At 53.3% G+C, this 19,871-nt stretch overlaps 2 protein-coding genes across 3 annotated transcripts; one reads left to right on the forward strand and one right to left on the reverse strand.

The window, feature by feature from the left end:
• Window positions 1-4,655: 4,655 nt before the first annotated feature.
• Window positions 4,656-8,460, reverse strand: Ush1g (USH1 protein network component sans). Its single transcript, XM_059269816.1, has 2 exons — window positions 8,297-8,460; window positions 4,656-5,877 (listed from the first exon to the last, which is right to left on the reverse strand). Exons 1-2 carry the CDS (start codon window positions 8,458-8,460, stop codon window positions 4,656-4,658), a joined length of 1,386 nt encoding a protein of 461 aa, XP_059125799.1.
• A 1,532-nt stretch (window positions 8,461-9,992) lies between these two features.
• Window positions 9,993-18,516, forward strand: Otop2 (otopetrin 2). 2 transcript variants are annotated; one of them, XM_059269818.1, is made up of 6 exons: window positions 9,993-10,305; window positions 11,171-11,307; window positions 12,789-12,847; window positions 13,243-13,376; window positions 15,539-16,416; window positions 18,346-18,516. In XM_059269818.1, exons 1-6 carry the CDS (start codon window positions 9,993-9,995, stop codon window positions 18,514-18,516), a joined length of 1,692 nt encoding a protein of 563 aa, XP_059125801.1. The 2 variants fall into 2 exon arrangements, with proteins under 2 accessions (XP_059125801.1, XP_059125802.1); XM_059269819.1 differs by having other exon boundaries at window positions 15,542-16,416.
• The last annotated feature ends 1,355 nt before the right edge of the window (window positions 18,517-19,871 follow it).

A 19,871-nucleotide genomic window follows, 5' to 3' on the forward strand; every position in this document is an offset into this window, starting at 1 on the left:
AAACCCAGTCCCCTGCCAGAGCAGTAAGTGCTCTTAACCGCTGAGCCATCCCTCCAGCCCCAGCCCAAGGCTTTCTAATCCAGGGTCCCTGGGTCTCTTCAGATTCTGGCCATAAACTGTCTAGAATTAAGAGCAAATTTGGATATGAGTGAGTGTGAGCACATGTACATGAATGTGTGTACATGTGCTTTGTGTAGGCTTTCCAGGAAACATAACCAGATTCTAATCCCAGAACTAAGAATCATTAGTTTTTCTAAATTTGTAGAAAGTCCCTGTTTTTCAATGAAAGGTTGTATGCACAAAGATCAAGGAGTTTTCCGGGCCATTTGTAAAACACAGAGAAGCATAAGAATGTGGTACGTTTCTCCAGTTCAAGAGAGACAATGCTGTATTATGCAACTTTTATCTGTCATGAGACAATTCTGTTTGGATTACATTTAGTTAGTTAGTTAGTTAGTGTGTGTGTGTGTGTGTGTGTGTGTGTGTGTGTGTGTGTGTGTCCCCTATAGCAGGTCAGAGGGCAACTTATGGGAGTTCTCTCCTTCCACCACATGGGTCCTGGGGACAAAACTCAGGCCACCAGACTTGGCAGCAAGCACCTTTGCCTTCTAAGCCATCTCACTGGCCTCCATATTATAAGCACACACTCTCCATGGGGCAAGGATCAATTTACTCTTTGGGGGAATGAGAAAAAACCAAAATAGCTGTAAAATTCTTCCCTTTATCGTACTTGAATCTCGGCCAGCTACTGCCGCCCCAGGATCCCATCCTTGAGCCACATTGGCCCCTGGAGATTCATGCTCCCATTGCGTCCACTCTGCCTGGACACTAACACTCCAACCCACTCTGTCTTGTCCTTCAAAGTCTTTTTCACCCCCTATGTCCTCCCCCGAACAGTCTTGGCAAGGACCAGTGTGCCTTCCCAGAGCGAGGTGCAATAATTAAGGTGGCCAGCAGTGGTCACAACTGCACATGCTGTGTAAGCCTGGCTGGCAGGATGGTGTCTTGGTCCTCTTGGTGACTTGAGTGTAGGACTGTGTCCCCAAGAAGACCTGTGTTCTTCACCTCTGACCTTTAACCTCTGAGGGCCTCAATTTTCTCATCTGTAAAGTAGAAACAAGTAGCCTAGACCCTTTGGACGGTTGCTAGGTAACCCACCAGCTTCTCTATCCTATGTACCTTTCTAATGGGTGCAGGGTCAGGGACATCATTAGGGATAGAACAAGGTGACCCCAGACTTGGCTAAGAAATCATAGCCTACTGCCCACCCACTTGGGAAAACATCCTTGAGAGAAGAGAGTATTAATCCGGAACCCCAAATGACTTTGCAGAGCTAGGTAGGGGAATAGAGGACCCCCCCCCCCCGCGCGCCCGTTGGAGTCTTCAAGGATGAGAAAGCTCAGCTCCTGGGTGACAGGCAGGAACCTCAGGAGAATGGCTTCTTGCTAACTCCTGAGAGAGCCCTGGTGGGCCTCGTGGGAAGGGACAGTGCTAGCCTGCCCTCAGCTGCTGCAGATTTGGGGGTCAGAGCATAGGAGGGCAATGGCCCAGGGATGCTGGGAAGGATCCCTGCAGACATGTACAGAGGTGGAGGGCTCAAGGACCCCTCCAACGAACAGACCCCACATTTGCCCACCCCCAACCTTCAATTTCTCTTCACCCCATTTCTCTCCCACCCACTTCCCAGTGCCTACTGAACAGAACACAAGCACAACAACAGTGTAGAACATGCTGTAAAAAAATATAATGAGCCTGAGGAAGGGTTTAGGGTACAATGGTGGGGATCACAGCATCTGGCCACCCCAGTGCAGGGAGAACCAGGAGGAGTTGAGGCAGTAAACAGTCAGAAGAGGTGAGAAACAGCAGTACCTGGGGGCTCTGGGAATGATGAGTCGGCACTTGGAGGTGGCCCCAGGCTTGGGCCCAGAAAACAAGAAGGCTAGATGGGGGTGACTCGGGGTGGTGGTGGGAAAGAAGTCGCCTCCTCCACTCTCAGAACTGCGTGTGCATGGGTAGTGCACCTCCAGACAGAACACAGAGGTCTTCGGGTTCTTTCCTTTGCCCAAGGGAGTTCAAGGAGGAGCTAGAGGCTGTACACACACTCTCTGCTCTCTGAGCTCAAGTCCAGAATGGGATGCGAGTTCACTGCTGACAAGGAGGAGGGGCATGTGAGGGGCAGGGGGCTGGATGTGACCCTGCATGCATGTGGCTCCTGAGGGACTTAACCACATCTCTAACCTTGGTGTGGTGGAAGAGCCATGAGGACACACTCTGAGGACCTCGCTCTGGACTAGCTTTTGCTCTGGTTTTCATCTCCATACCATCACAGGGCTGGACACAGTGAGTTCCCACTTCTCCATGATCCATGCCAAGTCAAGGGTAGCCCAGGCCTCTCCAGACCCTGAGAGAAATCTTCTGACCAACCCAACACACACATACACACACTACACACACCCTATATGCACACTACACATATACACTACACACATACAATACATACACCTTATATGCACACTACACACAAACACACACTACACACACCTATATGCACACTAATATATAAATTCACACAAAATACACACACCCTATGTGTACACACCATACAGAGAGAGAGCGCGCGCCTTGGGAGCCAGGGCATGATCAGGACCTCAGGTTCTCACATCTTCCAGAATCTTCCTCACAGAGCTTTCCCACACTGGGCCTGACACAGACTGTGTCCAGCCCCTGCCTGTCCAGGCCTGGAAGACTCTGAGGCAGTTAGCAGACGTGATTCTACAGTCAGGCACACTCGACTTCCAGGCCTGGAGGGCACAATACTGACGCACCTTGCTTCTAGGCCCCCTGGTCTTCAGGAGGCCCTGGGGAAACCAGGTGGTACAGTGGAGTGGGGTGAAGCTAAAAGAGACAGTCTGGGCTCCCAGAATGAGCTGGGAAAGTACCAGTTACACCAGTCTACCCAGCCTGGCTCTCCAGCGGTGGCCATGACCAGTGGGTAAAAGAGAAGGGACTGGCCTTTTGTGAGAGAGGATGTGCTAGGGAGTGACAGACCAGGCATTTGGCTGAAGAGTCTGGCTGAGAAACCTCCCTTCTTGGGTGTATGAGGAGGGGGTACCCAAACTCTTCCGTTACAATAAGTAGGAAGCAGTAAGTTTCCAGCCTGAAAAAGAACAGGACCCCTCTCCCACCCCCAAGAAGGGCTGGAGAAGATGGGTGGGTGGGGAAGTGATGTACCTGCAACAGGTCAAGCTGCCCCCCCTTTCACGTTCTATTTCTAATTCAGGTCTGATGTCATCTAGCCCCCAGGACCAATCAGTCCCTAAGCACCAATCCTCTCGTAATTAAAGGCTTTTCAATGAGGTGGCTCAGGGGCTCCAGCACTGCTCAGAAGTGGTGCTCTGGAATGTAGCCTGGAGAGGCTACACCTCTCTCTCAGAGTGTGGACAGGGTTTTAAGGGAGATGATCCATGTGACCTTTGCTCTTGGAGAAGAGGCTGCAGGGATGGCAATCGTGAGGACCTCTGGTCCCCACCACGGGTTGTGGCAACTTGCAATTAATTCACTTTGGTCTGAGGAGAGGAGAACCTTTCATCTGTGGAGAAAGAGACAGACAGAACCCGGGTTTAGAAGATAGCCCTCAAGACATCATTCCCTTCCAAGACCAGCCACTCCGATGACTTAGCTACCCCCTCTCTGCTCAGGCTGGTGGTCAGGAAAGGGGCACTGACTCCCCCAGTCCCTGAATTGTGAGCCAGACCTCCTTCTCACGGCCAGCCTTGCCCCTTAGATACCAAACGGAAGGGCAGTGAGCTTGTGGGATGCTCCCGTGGACAGGAGGGACAGGCAAGGCTTTGAGCTGCTATGATTGCTTTTCTAAACACGCAGTTGTGCCTCCAAGGCTGCTGTTGGACCTGTTGGGAGCAGGGCTTGGGGACAGTAGATAAAACACATCTGCCTTGAGGGTGTGGGCAGTTGAGATGAGGTGTTGATGACATACCTCCATCCCAGAGCAGTTGGCTGCTCCCCAGGCTCTAGAGCCAAACCCAACCCAAGATCAGGTCATCTCCGCAGGGAACCATGATGAGGCATGGGGTGAACTGTAGTCTAATCCTTGATCCTCCACTGCCTCACCTGTGGCACACTGGGAGTGGAACTCAGAATTCAACAAAAACATTTACTCAAGGACCTGGAAGGAGGCAGGGCTCAAAAACATGCCAGCTTTGGGGCTGGGAATGTAGCTCGGTTGGTAGAGAGTTCTTGCCTAGCATGCACAAAGCCTGGGTTCAGACCCCAGCACTTGGAAGGTGGATCAGAAATTCAAGATCATTCTCAGCTACACAACAAGTTTAAAACCAGCTTGGGCTCCAGGAGACCCTGTCTGAAAGGCTTTTAAAACCCTAGCCATGATTACTCTGAATGTATCCCACGTGTACTAAAATGCTCATTCCCCCCACCCCCCTCATTTGGATTACCCCAGGACTGTATCAGCTATGATAAGAAAGCCTCCAACTAGTAAACTGGCTAGTTGTTTTGTTTGTTTGTTTCTGAGCTGGTGATAATGGACCTCTTGTAGTTGATGACAGCTTTGATTTTTGTGGAATAAGGTGTTAAGCCCCCTCCCATTACTGAAAAGGTAGCTCCCCTGTCCCATACTGCACTCACAGCTCTGTGTCCTCCAGGGCCGGTGGGCGCTCCAGCGCCTGCCTGCGCCTCCTCACGGCCCCCAGAATCTTCTTCCGAGGCCCCAGGGGTACGCTGATGCTGCGGAGGTCGAGGTCTGAGCACAGCATCAGGGCCTCCAGGTCAATCTTCTCCTGCCGCAGGAGGGAGGCAAAGTCCTCCAAATACAAGGAAGCCAGGAAGGTCTCCAAGGGGCTGGTCTCAGGCTCCAAGTCCTCATCCAAGCCCAAGTCTAGCTCATCCCAGGGTAACTCCTCCCCGCAGCTGCGGTCCTGCAAGCTATTGGCACTGCCCAGGCTGTCATCGTCCAGGCTGGGGGAACTCTGCAGCCGACCCCGCGGAGTCCCTGCCCCGTCCAAGCCCCCGTCCTCACGGCCCAGCCCGTGCAGCCCGCTGCTCAGATAGTTCCTACGAAACACCATCGTCCCCAGACCGGGGCGAGTAAACAAGGAGTCGTGGCCTGAGTCGGTGCTGACCTCCGAGTGGGCAGGCTCGGCAGCCAGTGTGGCACGAGAGACGCTGTCCTCATCCGAGAGGAACATGTCCCTGAGTGGAGCACGGCCCCACTCTTTGGGGTTGGCGTAGGTGCCCTGGCGCACAAACATCACATCGCTGCCTAGCTGCAGGCCCGAGAGCGACCGGACGCTTTTGCGCCCGTCCTCGGAGACCTTGAAGGTGCCCTCGCCCCCCTGCTTGCGCCTCTCCAGCTTCTTCTGGATCTTGGCCTTGCCCTTGGCCGTGCCGTGCAGTGTGGCCTGCGAGTAGGGCAGCTGGCTGCCCAGCGTCAGGTGCTGCAGCCGGCGGCTCAGGGTACTGGACGTGAGACTGGAGAAGCTGAGCGTGTCGGAGCGCTCCGCCAGCTCTCGCCGGTAGCGCCGCTCCATGCGCTCGTGGTGCTTGCGCTGCATCTTGGCGCACTCGCGGATGCGCCGCTCTGCCTCGCGGAAGGCCTTGTCCTTCAGCTTGCCCACCAGCTTGGGGTTGAGGCTGCTCTGCTTGGCTGCGATGGAGTCCAGATAGCGCACGCACTCCATGTGGCCCTTCATAGCGGCCATGTCCAGTGGCGTGTGGTAGTCATTGTCCAGGCACCAGATGTTGGCCCCGAAGGACACGAGGAAGGACAGGCAGTGCAGGTGGCCATTGGAAGCTGCCAGATGCAAGGGTGTGTTTCCCCAGATGTCACACTTATCCGGATCACCCCTGAGAGGAAGGATGAGTCCTTTTAGCAAGCCAGACCGTGGGCTCAGGTTGGAGGTATAAGAAATCTGGGTTGGGGGGAACCAGAAAAAGAAAGGAAAACCCAGAGACATTGAGAGCATCCTGGGCCTGCAGCACAGCATCCCCTAAAGCAGAGGTTCTCAATCTATAGGTCGCGAACCCAATAAGGTCACATATCAGATATCCTGTATATCAGATATTTACATTACGATTCATAACAGTAGCAAAATTACAGTTATGAAGTAGCAACGAAGTAATTTTATGGTTCAGGGGTCACCACAACACTGTATTAAGGGTCGCAGCATTAGGAAGGTTGAGAACCATTGACCTAAAGAAATCTATGGGGCTGAGCCCTAGACTCCGAGGAGATGAGCCAACAGATGTATCAGGACTGAGCACAGCACCGGGGTGTGGGAGTGTGGGAGTGTGGGGGATGTGGGGGATGGTCCAACCTACAAAGGGGCGGGGCTACCTAGGAGGCGGGGTGGGGCGGGCCTTCCTCTACAGAAGGGAGGGCTGGGAATCTCAGGGGATAAATATTTGATGCGCTGAAAGAAAAGAGTAAATTATTCATGGGCCCTGCGGGGAGCTGGCCCAGAGAGGTGGTGGGCCAGGGCTGAGTCTGGGTCTCTAGGCGGGTGAGGTGGTTTGTGAAGCCACATGTTACAGGGTGATTGTGTGAGAGGACTAGAGTGTGGTGTGTGCTGGGCTTAAGCCTGGAAGAGCGTTAGAGGGTGCATGCTGGCATGCAGTGGGCACCGCCATGTCTGCAGGGAGCAGGGCCAGGCCTGGCAACGCCAGTGTTAGAGCAGGTGTCGGGTCTTGGCCTGGGCCAGAAGGGGACTGTGGGGACAGCCAGAACTGGAAAGGAAGAGGGCCTGAGACCTGACTACCGCTCTCCCTTGTTCAGGTTGCCCTTTGAAGCCGGTGGCCTGGCGCCCTCCAGCAACCCTCTGTGATGTCCTCTGGGTCTGACTCCGGCCCATAGCTCAGCTCCTGCTGGCTTCTCTGGGAATCTTGCCTCTCTCTCTCTCTCTCTCTTTCTCTCTCTCTCTCTCTCTCTCTCTCTCTCTCTCTCTGGTCCTAGCACGGGGCCCTGCTCCACACTAATGAGGCCACAAGGCCAGCCCAGAGCTGGGGAAAGAATCACTCCCTTGTCTCAACACCTTCCACCCCACCCCACCTCCACTTCAGCTTGCCCCTCTGATTGCCAAGTCCACAGACCCTCCCTCATCAAGTACAAATCCTTGCCTCTGTAGAACTAGAGGGCTTTGGAGAGCCAAGGACAAGCCCTCTTTCCTTTACACCTCTGCGTGAGACTCCCATGAGTCTCTCTGACGGATGCACAGGGGGATGGGACACTGTGTGCCCTGCTGGAGTCTTGGCCTCTAAGTGCCTAACAGTCTAATCCCGACTGTTCCCACCTGCTGTTAGACCCAGGGAGCTGTCAGAGGGAGAAAGAAAGCCTTCACCCATGCATTCAGGCCCTCCAAATACCAGGGCCAGTACAATCCCTGCCCCTCCCCTTGACCCCTAGAGCCCGAGTCATTCACATGGCCCTCTTGGGGCAGGCATCCTTTTCCAGTCCAGGCCACACCAGTATGGGGCCAACCCTAGCAAACTGTCGATGTTAGGATATTTCAAGTAATGTGATTTAGTTCCCTTCCACCAACTCACTTCAGTGACCTTGGATCCTTCATTGCTTGACCCCTCCAGGTGGACTCTGTGCCCACCCTCCCTCCCAAGACAACTCCAGAGGGAGGGTCCGGCAGACGCTCCCTCCACACACCATGGCTTCCCACTCCTAGGTCCTGCCATGGGGGAGGGTTACAGAGAGCTCATCACTGGCTGAACCAGTGACATTTGGTAGTGCGGACAGTGCCCATAAATCTCAGGAGTGGAGTGGTGAGAAGACACAGGTCCGTGGGAGACTCGTCCTGTGGGAGCCATTGGTGCTGTGGGGACAGCCTTTTGACTCCCAGGTTGGGGAGTAGGCAGTGAAGGTCTCTCTTTCTGGCCCCCACTTGTAGGCCCTTGGAGACCTCTCAGCCTTCTCGCTGGTTCCCACCTTCCCCTCATTCTTGCTTCCAGGTGCCCCCAACCCCCAACCCAGCAATGTCTTTGACCTTTGACTTACTCTGCAGCCCCCATTCCCATAATCATAGACACCCCCTCATTTTAGTTCCTCTCCTCTAAGCCCTACATACAGTTCCCAAGTGTCACAAGCCTCAGCTGATCTCCCCTCCACGTGTGTCTCTCAAAGTGTGGCAGGCTGCACCACCTTAGAGGCTATCCATACGGAAGAGGGCACCTCAGGGGAAAGGAAGGGTAAGCGATGACATGAGCTTCGGGACACAGGGTTCTTACGGTTGCCTGCTGGCTGGGCAGAGGGTATACTCACCCTCGGCTCACAATGAGACGCAGCGACTCCAGGTTGCCATGGTAGGCAGCCCAGAGGGTGGGGGTCATGCCATCTTCGTCGGGGGCATTCAGCTCCTTCCGGGTGGCCTCCTTGAGGAGTTCCAGGTAACCATCCCTGGCGGCCCGGTGATACTGGTCATTCATGGCGCCCCGAGTTGGAAGGGTCGGGTAAAGGGCACCGAGAAATGGCCCCCGACGGGGAGGGCAGCCGGGTTAGGGCTGAAACATGGGTTTGAGGGAAGGGTCTGGGCAGGGGCCTGTGCCACCAGCCCCTGCTGCTGCAGATGGAGGATGCGGAGCGCCAGAGCCACGACTACAGACGACTACAGACTACACAGGACATCTGAGCCGCTGTGCACCAGGGGAGGGAGGGAGGGGGGAAATCTCACTGCCCAGGAGCCGCCCAGGAGCTTCCCCTGGGTCCTAAACGCCCTGCTTTTCAGCACACGGGTGACTCAAGTGAAGTCCAGCTCTCTCGCACCAAAAGCGTCTACTCTGGCGTTGGGCCCCTTGAGGTTCAGTAGAGGGACATTTAGTATGTCTTCGACAGAGCTCCTGGTGCTGGACTCCCTGATTTCTTCACGCGTCAAAAGGAACGGGCCAAGGGTGGGAGAGTGGTGTCTGAGGGTGGGCTGGAAAGGCAGTTCTGATCGGGAGGACAGTGGCCTAGAGGGTCGGGAAGACCCACTCACTGCAAGACAATCCGCGAGCATGGCACAGCAATCCCTGCAGAGCTAGCCTAATCGCGTGGGGTCGGACAACAGCTCTCCAGCAGGGGGGGCTAAACTACTGCAAGCCGGCTTCGGGCACCGCATGGGAACCAGACTTTGCAGCATCCAACAAGCATCTCCGGGCAGCAGTAGTAAGGGATACAGGAAGACCGAACTTGGATCACTCTGAGGGCAGGTGGGGAAAGGGAGAACTGTTGTCCTGATCTCGGGGCAGCAAGCAAGATCCAAGATATAGGTGGCTCCTGAGCTGCAACGGCACCTAGGCGCAGGCTGGCATTGGGGGTGGGGGTCAGCTCTACAGGCTTTGGGTGGGTGCTATCTCTTAGTACCAGGTTGCAGTGGGTATTGGGGGCGGAGGACTCTCTAGGTACCGCAGTATGGGGCCGCGCCTGGACTCTGGCCACGCCAGCGCAACAGGGTGAGGGGATCTTAACAGGTAAATATAAATCTCACCTTATCTGGCTTCCCTAAATTCAGCTCGGAGAAAAGATGGATCATGTGAGTGGGACTGAGAGGTTTATGGAGCCGAGCTCTTGTGGCCGTAAATCACTCTGCCCTCTCCGGTATAAAGCACTGGTCCAGCCCGGCGTGGGAGAGAGGAGACGCTCGCTGCCCCTTGACCCCCAACTTGGTGTTGGCTCCCGGTGCAGCCAGGTGCGTGCCCCCGTCAGATTTGGGGAGTGGGACCTTGTGCGGGATCCCGCCTAGTGCCACTACTTCTTTCTGTACAATATTTCCGGTCCAGGTGGGAAAGGTTCAGTCTTCAGTTTTTCTCTTCTTCTTCCCCGGTACTTGGTCTAGCACCTTTAGTCCCCACATTCCGGGGTCCCCAAATCCAGGGATCATGTAGGAGGAAAGAAGAGCTCCCCGGGTTGACCTGGAATTCTGTCCTCCTTCACCCTCCCCCCACAGTGATCCCTTCAACCTCCTCCAGTCGCCCCCACCATGTCGGAGGAGCTGGTCCCGCATCCCAAGGAGAGCCTGCCGGGACCTCGGGCAAGCCCCCGCGAGGTGTGGAAAAAGGGCGGCCGCCTACTGTCTGTGCTGTTGGCTGTCAACGTGCTGCTGCTCGCCTGCACGCTCATCAGCGGCGGTGCCTTCAACAAGGTGGCCGTGTATGACACCGACGTGTTCGCGCTGCTCACCACCATGATGCTCCTGGCCGCGCTGTGGATAGTCTTCTATCTCCTCCGCACTGCGCGCTGTCCGGATGCGGTGCCCTACCGGGACGCGCATGCCGGCCCCATCTGGCTCCGAGGTGCCCTGGGAGATGGGGACAAGAGCAGGGTGGGCACGGTGGGGAGCTGCAGTCTAGGGCTCATGGAGGATCTGCAGGGTGTGAGTTTGGGTAGATAGGTGTAAAGTTCCCTGGGAAGAGTGATGTGGCCAGAGCTCATTGGGGTGGGATGGAGATGTAGGGTGGAGGGAGGGAAACGGACCGGTCCTAGAGGGTAAAGAGAGGTGGAGGCTTCTTTGCCTTGTCTAAAGATTGGACAGAGATGGTCATGCACAGCCTTTGACTGTGAGCAAAAAACGTACACGATAATAGCACCTAATAAGTTCTGTCTCAAGGCTTTCTCCTTGTCTGTGCAGCGGAGGGGACACAGATTGTCCAGCCTCTTCCCATTCACTCACATTCATCTTCCACCCACCTATTCATCTCCCAGCCCTTCAGTTTGCCCATGCACCTGTTCATCCATTTATCTGTCCCTCACCCTCTCCATGCATTCCTCCACCCATCCACCTGTTAATGCCCTCATCCATCCACTCAGTAATCTCTCAGTCCATTCATTAGTCCATTCATATATTCATGCATCCATCCATTCATTCTACCAACCTCTCCACTCATCCACCCATCCACCCATCCACCTGTTCATTTACACACTCAACCTTCAATCCACCCATTCATTCATCTTTCAGTCACACATTTGACCCTTCATGTATTCATCCATCCATTTACTCATCCTCTCACCCTCTCCACTGGCCCATTCTTCCATCCAATTGTCCACCCATTCTCTCCACCCCCTCCCAACTAGCCACTCCCCCTCAGAACCTCTCCTCCACCCTACAAGCCCTCTCTCCTGCCTCTCTGATGTACTACTCTCCTGCTGGCCCTGATTCAGGTGGCCTTGTGCTGTTTGGGATTTGTACCCTTGTCATGGATGTCTTCAAGACTGGTTACTACTCCAGTTTCTTTGAGTGCCAGTCGGCCATCAAGATCCTGCACCCCATCATCCAAGCTGTGTTTGTCATTGTCCAGGTGGGTAGAAGGAATGTCCCCATATGGGGAAGAGCCTGATGCTTGGCAAGAGCTCAGGAGATCTGAGCTCCACACGTACACACCCCCCAACCCTGAGCAATTCAGTAACTGGAATCAGACTGTGGTAGGGATCATATGAGCCCATAAACAGGGAAACGCTGACTCATGAGGTGGTGTCTAAATGTGAGTTCCTACTTAGGGGTGCTGCAATTTTATTTCAACCTAAGTGGTGCCAGTAATTAACACCTAAGAGGTGCAAGTTGTGACAGCTGGCCCTGTCTGATAGAACCTCGGGTGTCCATGGAGGGCATCAGTCTCTGAGTAGGGTTGTGCTATGGCCATGACCATGGCTACAACTTGTTTGATCTCCATGTTTGATATTTGTTTAGGAGGCAGGGCATCCTGTAACTATGATTTTTCAGACAAGTTCAAATCAATTTCTTTTCTTTTTCCTCTTGTGACTCACTTCACGCAGCCCAGACTGGCCTTGAACTCCCGAGCGCGGGGATTTCGGGAGTGTGTCACACCTGGCTCTCTAGTTTTTTTTGTTTTAATGTGTTGCATAAAGACCATTTTGAAAGTGCTGACTCAGCTGTGGCAGGACTGCTCTTGCATGGGACCAGAAGAGAAGTTCACCTTGTAGTACAAGGAAGCTGACCAGGGATGGTGCCATGCCTTGAAGCATCCGCCTGGCACTCAGATGTCCACAGTGCCACACACATGTGTCTGTGGCACTTTATGTAGCTTTAGTCTTTTACATTTTATAAGTCTGAAGAATGCTCAGGAAAAAGGAAACACAAGTACCCCCACATCAGTAGGTCCCATGGCAGGGACTCAGTGATAGTCAGGTGAGGGTAAAGTCTTCAGATCCACAAAATCTCCTTCCTTCTTCAGAAGACAGCAGGGGATGTGGACAGAGAGGCCAGAGGTGTTGATACGACAGTAAGGAGTTAGAGGCAACTCTCTGCTACATAATGACTTCAAGGCTAGCCCTTGGGAAGCAGAGGCAGACAGACACCTGTGAATTTAAGGCCAGTCTAGACTACGTATGGAGTTCCAGGTCGACCAGAGCTGCATAGAGAGACCCTGTCTCAGCAACAATAAAACCCAGAGACCGTTTTTACCTTGAGCAAGATCTAGTCTGAGCCTGGCCTTGCTCCCAGAAGTATGTCACTTGGTAGCCAAGACTCCATTTGCCCCTGTATCACTCCAGGCCCTCCAAATCTCATCAAGATGAAAATGTCTTACATGTGAAGTTTGATCTAATCTTTAAGGAACAGAGAGCCACTTTTTTTTTTTTTAAAGCAAGCTGAAGTATAGAGTAGAAAGAAAAATTATTCCTTTTCCTTTGTAACGCTAAAATAAACTTAGTCTAAGGGTTATTGGGATAGAGAAAGTGTCATACTAGGTGTGGGTGGGCACTGCATTCTGAGACAAGCCCATGTACACAGTATTGAACCTGTCCCCCTCTCTCTGTGTAGACTTACTTTCTCTGGGTCTCTGCTAAAGACTGTATCCACACCCACCTGGACCTGACCCGGTAAGAACCACAGTTCGGTGTCTGTGGGCCAAGGGCTCACCTGGCATGAGAGAGGAGACTTGTCATCCGGGGTGTGCCTCTCCTCCCTAAGTCCCGGGTGGGGTTTCAGCCACCCCTTCCTCTTTGTCATCTTACTTTCCACCGCCTGGACCATGCCCTTTCCCCTAGTGGGGCCTGAGCCTCAGGACACCCGCTGGCCCTCTCTTATCTGGCATCCCACCCGCCTGAGTCTTGCTTCCAAGTTCAACCCCCTGTTCATCGGGGTCCATCTGCCTTCTCATTTTATAACCCTGTTTCTCAGGAGGACTCCCCACCCTGCCTTGCTTTGCCAGGGACCCACAGTGAGTCTAAGACTCACGGGCCTTTTATTCTCCTCGCCCATCGTCCTCAAACAGGTGTGGGCTCATGTTCACCCTCACCACCAACCTGGCCATCTGGATGGCAGCTGTCGTGGATGAGTCCGTGCACCAGGCCCACTCCTACAGCAGCTCTCTCGGCAACACCAGCCACACCCGCCTCGCCCCTGACCGTGAGTCCCCTGTTAGCGCTGGTCCTGTGGCTGCCAGGCACTGGATGGGCGCTTTGCGTATTCACAGTCAGTCAGCCATGCCTTTGCCAGGGCACGGTGGTAAAGGGAGAAGCCCTGGGCCTCCTCCACTCCAGGCGCTCCCTCGGAGTTGTGAGTAGACGCAACAAGGAACCAGAGAGTATGGTGTATTTCCTCACCCTCGAGGGTACAGTTTAGCCACACCGTCCAGATCTCCATCCCACCGAGAAGGAGCCCAAGGACGAGAGTGACGGAATTGAGGAAGGGAAGTGAGACAAAGTGGTTCAGCCTTTCCAGCCAGGGGAGGAAGGAAAGGCAAGAAATCCCCCCCCCCGTGTTATGACGTCATGATGACATCATCACTTGGACATATGACTGCTTTGCTTGGTGCAGAATGCCTCAAATGTTCCACTTAACAACTTCCCCTTGGAGATACATATCACTAATGTTACTAATGTTCCCATTTTATAGAAGCAGACACTAGGCACAGAGAGGCTAAATAGTTGCCCAAGGTCACACAGCCTAAAATGGAAGTGTTCAAATGCACCTTTGCTTTTAGCCAGTGAGTTACCCTGAGAAAGAACATCCTTCACAGTCCACTCACTAGTTCTAGATCTCTGGACTTTTCCTCTGTCCAGGACCAAACTAGATAACTAAGACTCCCACATATACCAACCCCTACTGTCACAAGGGAGGTTTCCGAAATTGGAACCATGACCCTGGCCTGCAAAGAGACCCCAGTGTAGAAGGACTGATAAGAGCCACCTGGTGTATACAGGGACTCTTGATGATGGAGAAGACAGCCCCAGACAGGTGGTCACCTTAACAGGTGAAACTCCAGAGCAGGAGAGGCTACAGCATTAGGAGTTACGCGTTTTTCCTCGGCTTACCCATTAGTTCTCATACCTCACTGGCCCTCAGATTCTTCATCTACAGATCCCGCTGGGGTAGCTCTGGAGCCAAAAGAGCCGTTTGCAGAGGCCCCAGGCATCCTAGACAGCACATTCTGAATTCCCCCTCATCGTGGCACAAACCACAATGATGGAAATCGTGGGGGGGTCTGGACACAGCAGCTGGAGTTGTCAGATGTGGAGAGAGCCATAGAGAGCTGATCTGGGGGAAAGTGCTTCCTTTTATGAGGACCAGAGCGTGCCTAACTCGGGGAGCAAAGTGTCCTCATGGATCAGGAGGGACTGGAGAAATGGAGGTGCTCAGATTTGTAGTTCTCATTTTCTTTTTAATTTCTGTTTGAGTATGTGTGTGTGTGTGTGTATGTGTGTGTGTGCAAGCCAGAGGTCAATGTTAAGTGGTTCCTCAATTCCTTCTATATTTTTACAGGTATTTATGTATTTATGGACTCTCTCTCTCTCTCTCTCTCTCTCTCTCTCTCTCTCTCTCTCTCTCTCTCTGTGTGTGTGTGTGTGTGTGTGTGTGTGCAGAGGTCATAAAACAACTTTCAGGGGTTGGGTCTCTCATTCCACCTAAAAATTACACTTAGGTCATAGGGTTGGTGGCAATTGGTGGCAAGCACCTTTTTATCTGCTCAGCCATCACTCTGGCCCTCCACCTCATTACTTTCTGAGACAAGTTATCACATTCAACCTGGACCTCACAGCCTCAGCTAAACTGGCTGGCCAGCAAGCCTCAGGGATCCCCTGCCTCCACCATGCCAAGCTTTTTACATGGGAACTGTGGAGTCCAACTCTGGTTCTTTCTCTCTTTTTTTTTCTTTTTTCTTTTTTTCAAGACGGGATTTCTCTGTGTAGTTTTGGTACCTGTCCTGGATCTCCCTCTGTAGACCAGGCTGGCCTCGAACTCACAGAGATCCGCCTGGCTCTACCTCTCAAGTACTGGGATTAAAGGCTCGTACCACCACCGCCCGACTCCCAACTCTGGTTCTTATGCCTGCATGCCAAGTGCTTTATAAACTGAGGCCCAGATTTTTATTGTTTTACTTTTTTATTTTTAGCACTAATTTGTCTTGTAGTGTCTGGCACAACCAATAATTGTGGAATGAGTGAAGACTCCAGACCCTGTGAGGTCCTTGGGGCTGCGGTGGTGACTGGCAGAGAGAACCAGTGCTCTCACTTGTCACAAACTAGGAGAGGAGGGCAGAGCCCAGCCCTGTGTCCTTCTCCCCACAGCAGAGCGTGCCGGCGGCACAGCTGGAGGAGACCCGTGCTCCTGCAGCACAGCCATCTGCCAGATCTTCCAGCAAGGCTACTTCTACCTGTATCCCTTCAACATCGAGTACAGCCTCTTCGCTTCTACCATGCTGTACGTCATGTGGAAGAACGTGGGCAGACTGCTCGTGTCCACCCATGGCCACGGCCACACACCGTCCAGGGTCAGCCTCTTCCGGGAGACCTTTTTCGCTGGTCCAGTCTTGGGCCTGCTACTCTTTGTTGTGGGCCTGGCTGTCTTCATCCTCTATGAGGTCCAGGTGAGCGGAGAGAGAGGCCATACCCAGCAGGGCCTGGTCACCTACTACAGCTTCAACATCGTCTGTTTGGGGCTCATGACTTTGGTCAGCCTGAGTGGCTCAGTCATCTATCGTTTTGATCGGCGGGCCATGGACCACCATAAAAACCCAACACGTACCCTGGATGTAGCCCTGCTAATGGGCGCCGCCCTGGGCCAGTATGCCATCTCCTACTACTCCATTGTGGCCGTGGTGGTGGGCTCACCCAGGGACCTGCTGGGGGCACTCAATCTGTCACATGCTCTGCTCATGATTGCCCAGCACACCTTCCAGAATGTGTTCATCATTGAAAGCCTCCACCGAGGACCGCCTGGGGCTGAGCCTTGTGAAACGCCCCCCAAGGAGCCCTGCCAAGGCATCACCTTTGCCAACCTGGATGCCATTCACACCTTGCCCTCCTGCCCACCCACCCCCAGGCTGGTCAGCCCCAACCCAGAAAGTCCCCAGGAAGCAGTGGCCATCATCTCAGCCCCCAGGTGCCACTGGCGACGTCGGTGCCTAAAAGACATCTCTCTGTTTCTTCTACTCTGCAACGTCATTGTGAGTAGTTGAGGGACGAGAGGGTGAGTGGGGTGGGGATGCTCCTAGATTGGGGGAAGACTGATGACCGCTTAACCTTCTCTGTCTTGCCAAAGACTCATTCTGGAATTTTATACAGGAGCAAATTCAGAGAGAGACAGCTGCGGCCTTTGGGCAAACAGCCGTTCAGGGCGCAGGGAGCATGCAATCCCAGCCCTCCGGCGTGTCGGCAGCTGATGAGGGGTCCCGGGGAAGGCTGACATGGGGGCTGGGTGGAAGTGAGAGGGAGCTGAGAGCTGATGTGGAGGGGTGAAGGCCCTCACCCCCAGGTGGGAGGTGTGACTGCTCCCAGGATCTTGTGACCTGCTGGCTTCTCAGAATAATTGGAGCAGCCTCAGGAAGTCGCAAAGATCAGCGTAAGTGTGAGCAGTCTGTTGGCAGGCTGCAGCGGAGGGGCTACTGGGAAGAGCGGTGGGTACAGCAGCTGCCCCCTCTCAGATGACTTGGCAGAGTGAGAGGCTTCATCCAGTACAAGTATGTTCTCTGGAAAGAAATACCCCAAAGCAGAAACCCTCGTAGTAAAACAGTACCCCCAAAGAGGAACATTCCTAGTATAGCTACACCCAGCATAGCCGAGCTCCAGTGCAGACACGATCCCCAACACAGAAATATCTGATACAGAAATATGCACCTATGAGGACAGTCAGCCTCTGGATCTGCAGGCCCCAGGATTTGCCCAACCCTTAGATGGAAAATACTAGGGAAAAAATTCCGATCATATTGAACATATTTTTTCCTTGTCCTTATGCCCTAAACAAAACAAAGTGCAAACTATTTCTATAACATTTATATATATTGTGGACACAGTAATTTGAAGTATACAAGAAGATGTATGTAAGTCATTTTATGTATCTTTTTATGTAAGGGAATTGAACATCCTTGTGTGCTGGTTCCCAAAATATTGCTTGCAAGACCAGTTCTTTAACCAATCTACACCAAATGATAACTGTGGATCTCAGGCATATCCTGAGGCTGGGAACATGAACCATGCAGACTTCCAACAGTCAATTTTGCTTTAAAGAAAAAAAAAAAACATTTCAGTCTTCAAGCTCTGGCCTTACCAGGAGAAGCAATAAGACTCAAAGCCTTGTTGTATCTAGGGCCCACTTTGGTAATATGGCCTCTCTGCCTCTGCCCCTCCCCCACCTCCAGCCTGGCCTTGAGGTTGAGAGCTACCTTCCAAGATTCTTGCTCCACGTATCTGAGTCCAAACCACTCTGGGCAGCATCCCCCCACTGCTCATTTTCTAGAAGAGAAGCAGACTCAGGAGAGGCTGCGATGTCCCCCAAGAATGGAGTTAATTGGCATAGGGGTTAGGCTAGCCTTGAGGACTTTCTGTCTCCGTATCCCACACCCATAAGGAAGGTCTGAGTTCCTATGTGGAGGTGAAGCAGGAGTCTAGCCTTTGACTTCTCCCACACATGGAAGGGACAAGGAGGAGACGTGAAACAGGAGTAGAGCTCCTGGAGGGCTGGAGTGGGGCGGCCTCCTGGCTAGGCTTTGACCCTCACCACCCCCGGACCCCCCACCCCTCCCCTAACCCTTCCCTCGGCTTGATTGAGAAGTGAGTCTACGTCAATACTCAAACACACTTCTCCTCAGCGGCCCTTTCAGCTGCTTGTATCAACTCCTCACATCACCTTCTGACACTTCCATCTGATAGGGAGGTCAGGGGTGGGAGGAGTGACTTCAGGTGGTCCCCAGCCTAGGAGTGGGCCAGTTCAATTAGACACACTTCCTCTGCTCCTCACCCAGGCCCTGTCCTCTGTGCTAGAGGTGGGTGACAGTCTCTGATGGCCACCAAACTAGAAGGCTGGGATCCCATTCTTGCATGCCCAAAGCTCACAGAAGTCACAAGCAGGCTCCTAATGCACCCCTCTCCCCCGACAGCTATGGATCATGCCTGCCTTCGGCGCCCGCCCACACTTCAGCAATACCGTGGAGGTAGACTTTTACGGTTACTCCCTTTGGGCGGCCATCGTCAACATCTGTCTGCCATTTGGCATCTTCTACAGAATGCATGCTGTCTCCAGTCTGCTGGAGGTCTATGTTCTGTCCTGAAGCACCACACAGGAACAGGACAGAAAAACCCCAACTCCTCCGGGAGTGAATTGGGCTGGCACTCACTCCCTGCCTGCCTGAAACTGGACTTTTCATCGAAGTTTATTTTTCCAGGATGAATTTTTAAATCAAAATTGAGACGTGCCCATCTGCTCCTGCATGACCCTGGAGCCTGGGGAGACCCAGGCAGGGAAATGAGTCCCTGCAAGCATTCCTTAGGACCAGACAGGATCTGGAAATACGGTCTCTGGCTCTATCGCTAATCCTAGCCATGTGGCCTGTGCACTGTCTGGAGCTAGGAACCAATAAACCTGCAGCCACACTTTTGTCCCCGATTCTTGTCTCAGCTGCCTTGCCCGCGATGATCACAGGAGAGGAACCTGGGGGTCTGAGCTGGAAAGACTCAAGGTTTTCAGACATCCACGTTTTCAGTGGGTGAGCTAAGCTGAGTCCAAGCTGAAGGCTTTCTCAACAGTGGATGACAGGGTGACTGGGAGGGACCAATGGAGTGCCCATGAACGTGACTGTCTTTCTTATGATCCAGGGGACGTTAGGGAAGACTGATTCAATCTAATGTTTACAAAGAAGGAAACTAAGGCTCATGGATATAAAGAGACAGAGCCTTTATATCAACAATAATTTGTCAAGTGTGTGTGTGTGTGTGTGTGTGTGTGTGTGTACTTGCACATATGTGCAGGTGGGTGTAGAGGCTGGAGGTCAACCTCAGGGAGCTCTCCACATTGCCCTCTTCCAGTCCCCAATGTGTGTACAGATGTGTGAGTGTGTGTGTGTGTTTGTTTGTGTGTGTGTGTGAGAGGGTGTGTGTACAGGTGTGTGAGTGTGTGTGTGAGGATGAGTGTGTACTTGTGAGTGAGGGTGCGTGTGTGTATACACGTGTGTGAGGACATATGGAGGCCTGAGGTTGGTGACAGGAATCACCCACCCTTCCACTTCCATCTTACTCTTTGAGGAAGGGCCCCTCAATCAGATTCAGAGCTCACTTTCGTATGGCTCATCTTGGTAGCGCACTGACCTAGGGATCCGTCTCTGCTTCCCAAGGCTGGGAGGACAAAGGAGCCACCACAGCACAGGGCATTTACCGTTTAGTGAATCCTGGGGATCTGCACAAGTGCTTTAACTCCCGAGCCAGCACTGGTTTTGCCTCCCGGAATGCTATCAGATCCTGTGGGGCTGGAGCTCTGGAAGAGCAGCCAGTGCTCGCTCTTCACCGCTGAGCCGGCTCTCCAGCCCCCATCATGTAAGACAGGGTTTCTCTTGGGGAGTTCACCAAATCAACACAGCTCCCTAGTCACTGAGCTCTAGAGATCTTCCTGTGGCTCCTCCCAACCCTTCTA

This window comes from Peromyscus eremicus, chromosome 8a, assembly GCF_949786415.1.
Source record: "Peromyscus eremicus chromosome 8a, PerEre_H2_v1, whole genome shotgun sequence".
Lineage (NCBI taxonomy): Eukaryota > Metazoa > Chordata > Mammalia > Rodentia > Cricetidae > Peromyscus > Peromyscus eremicus.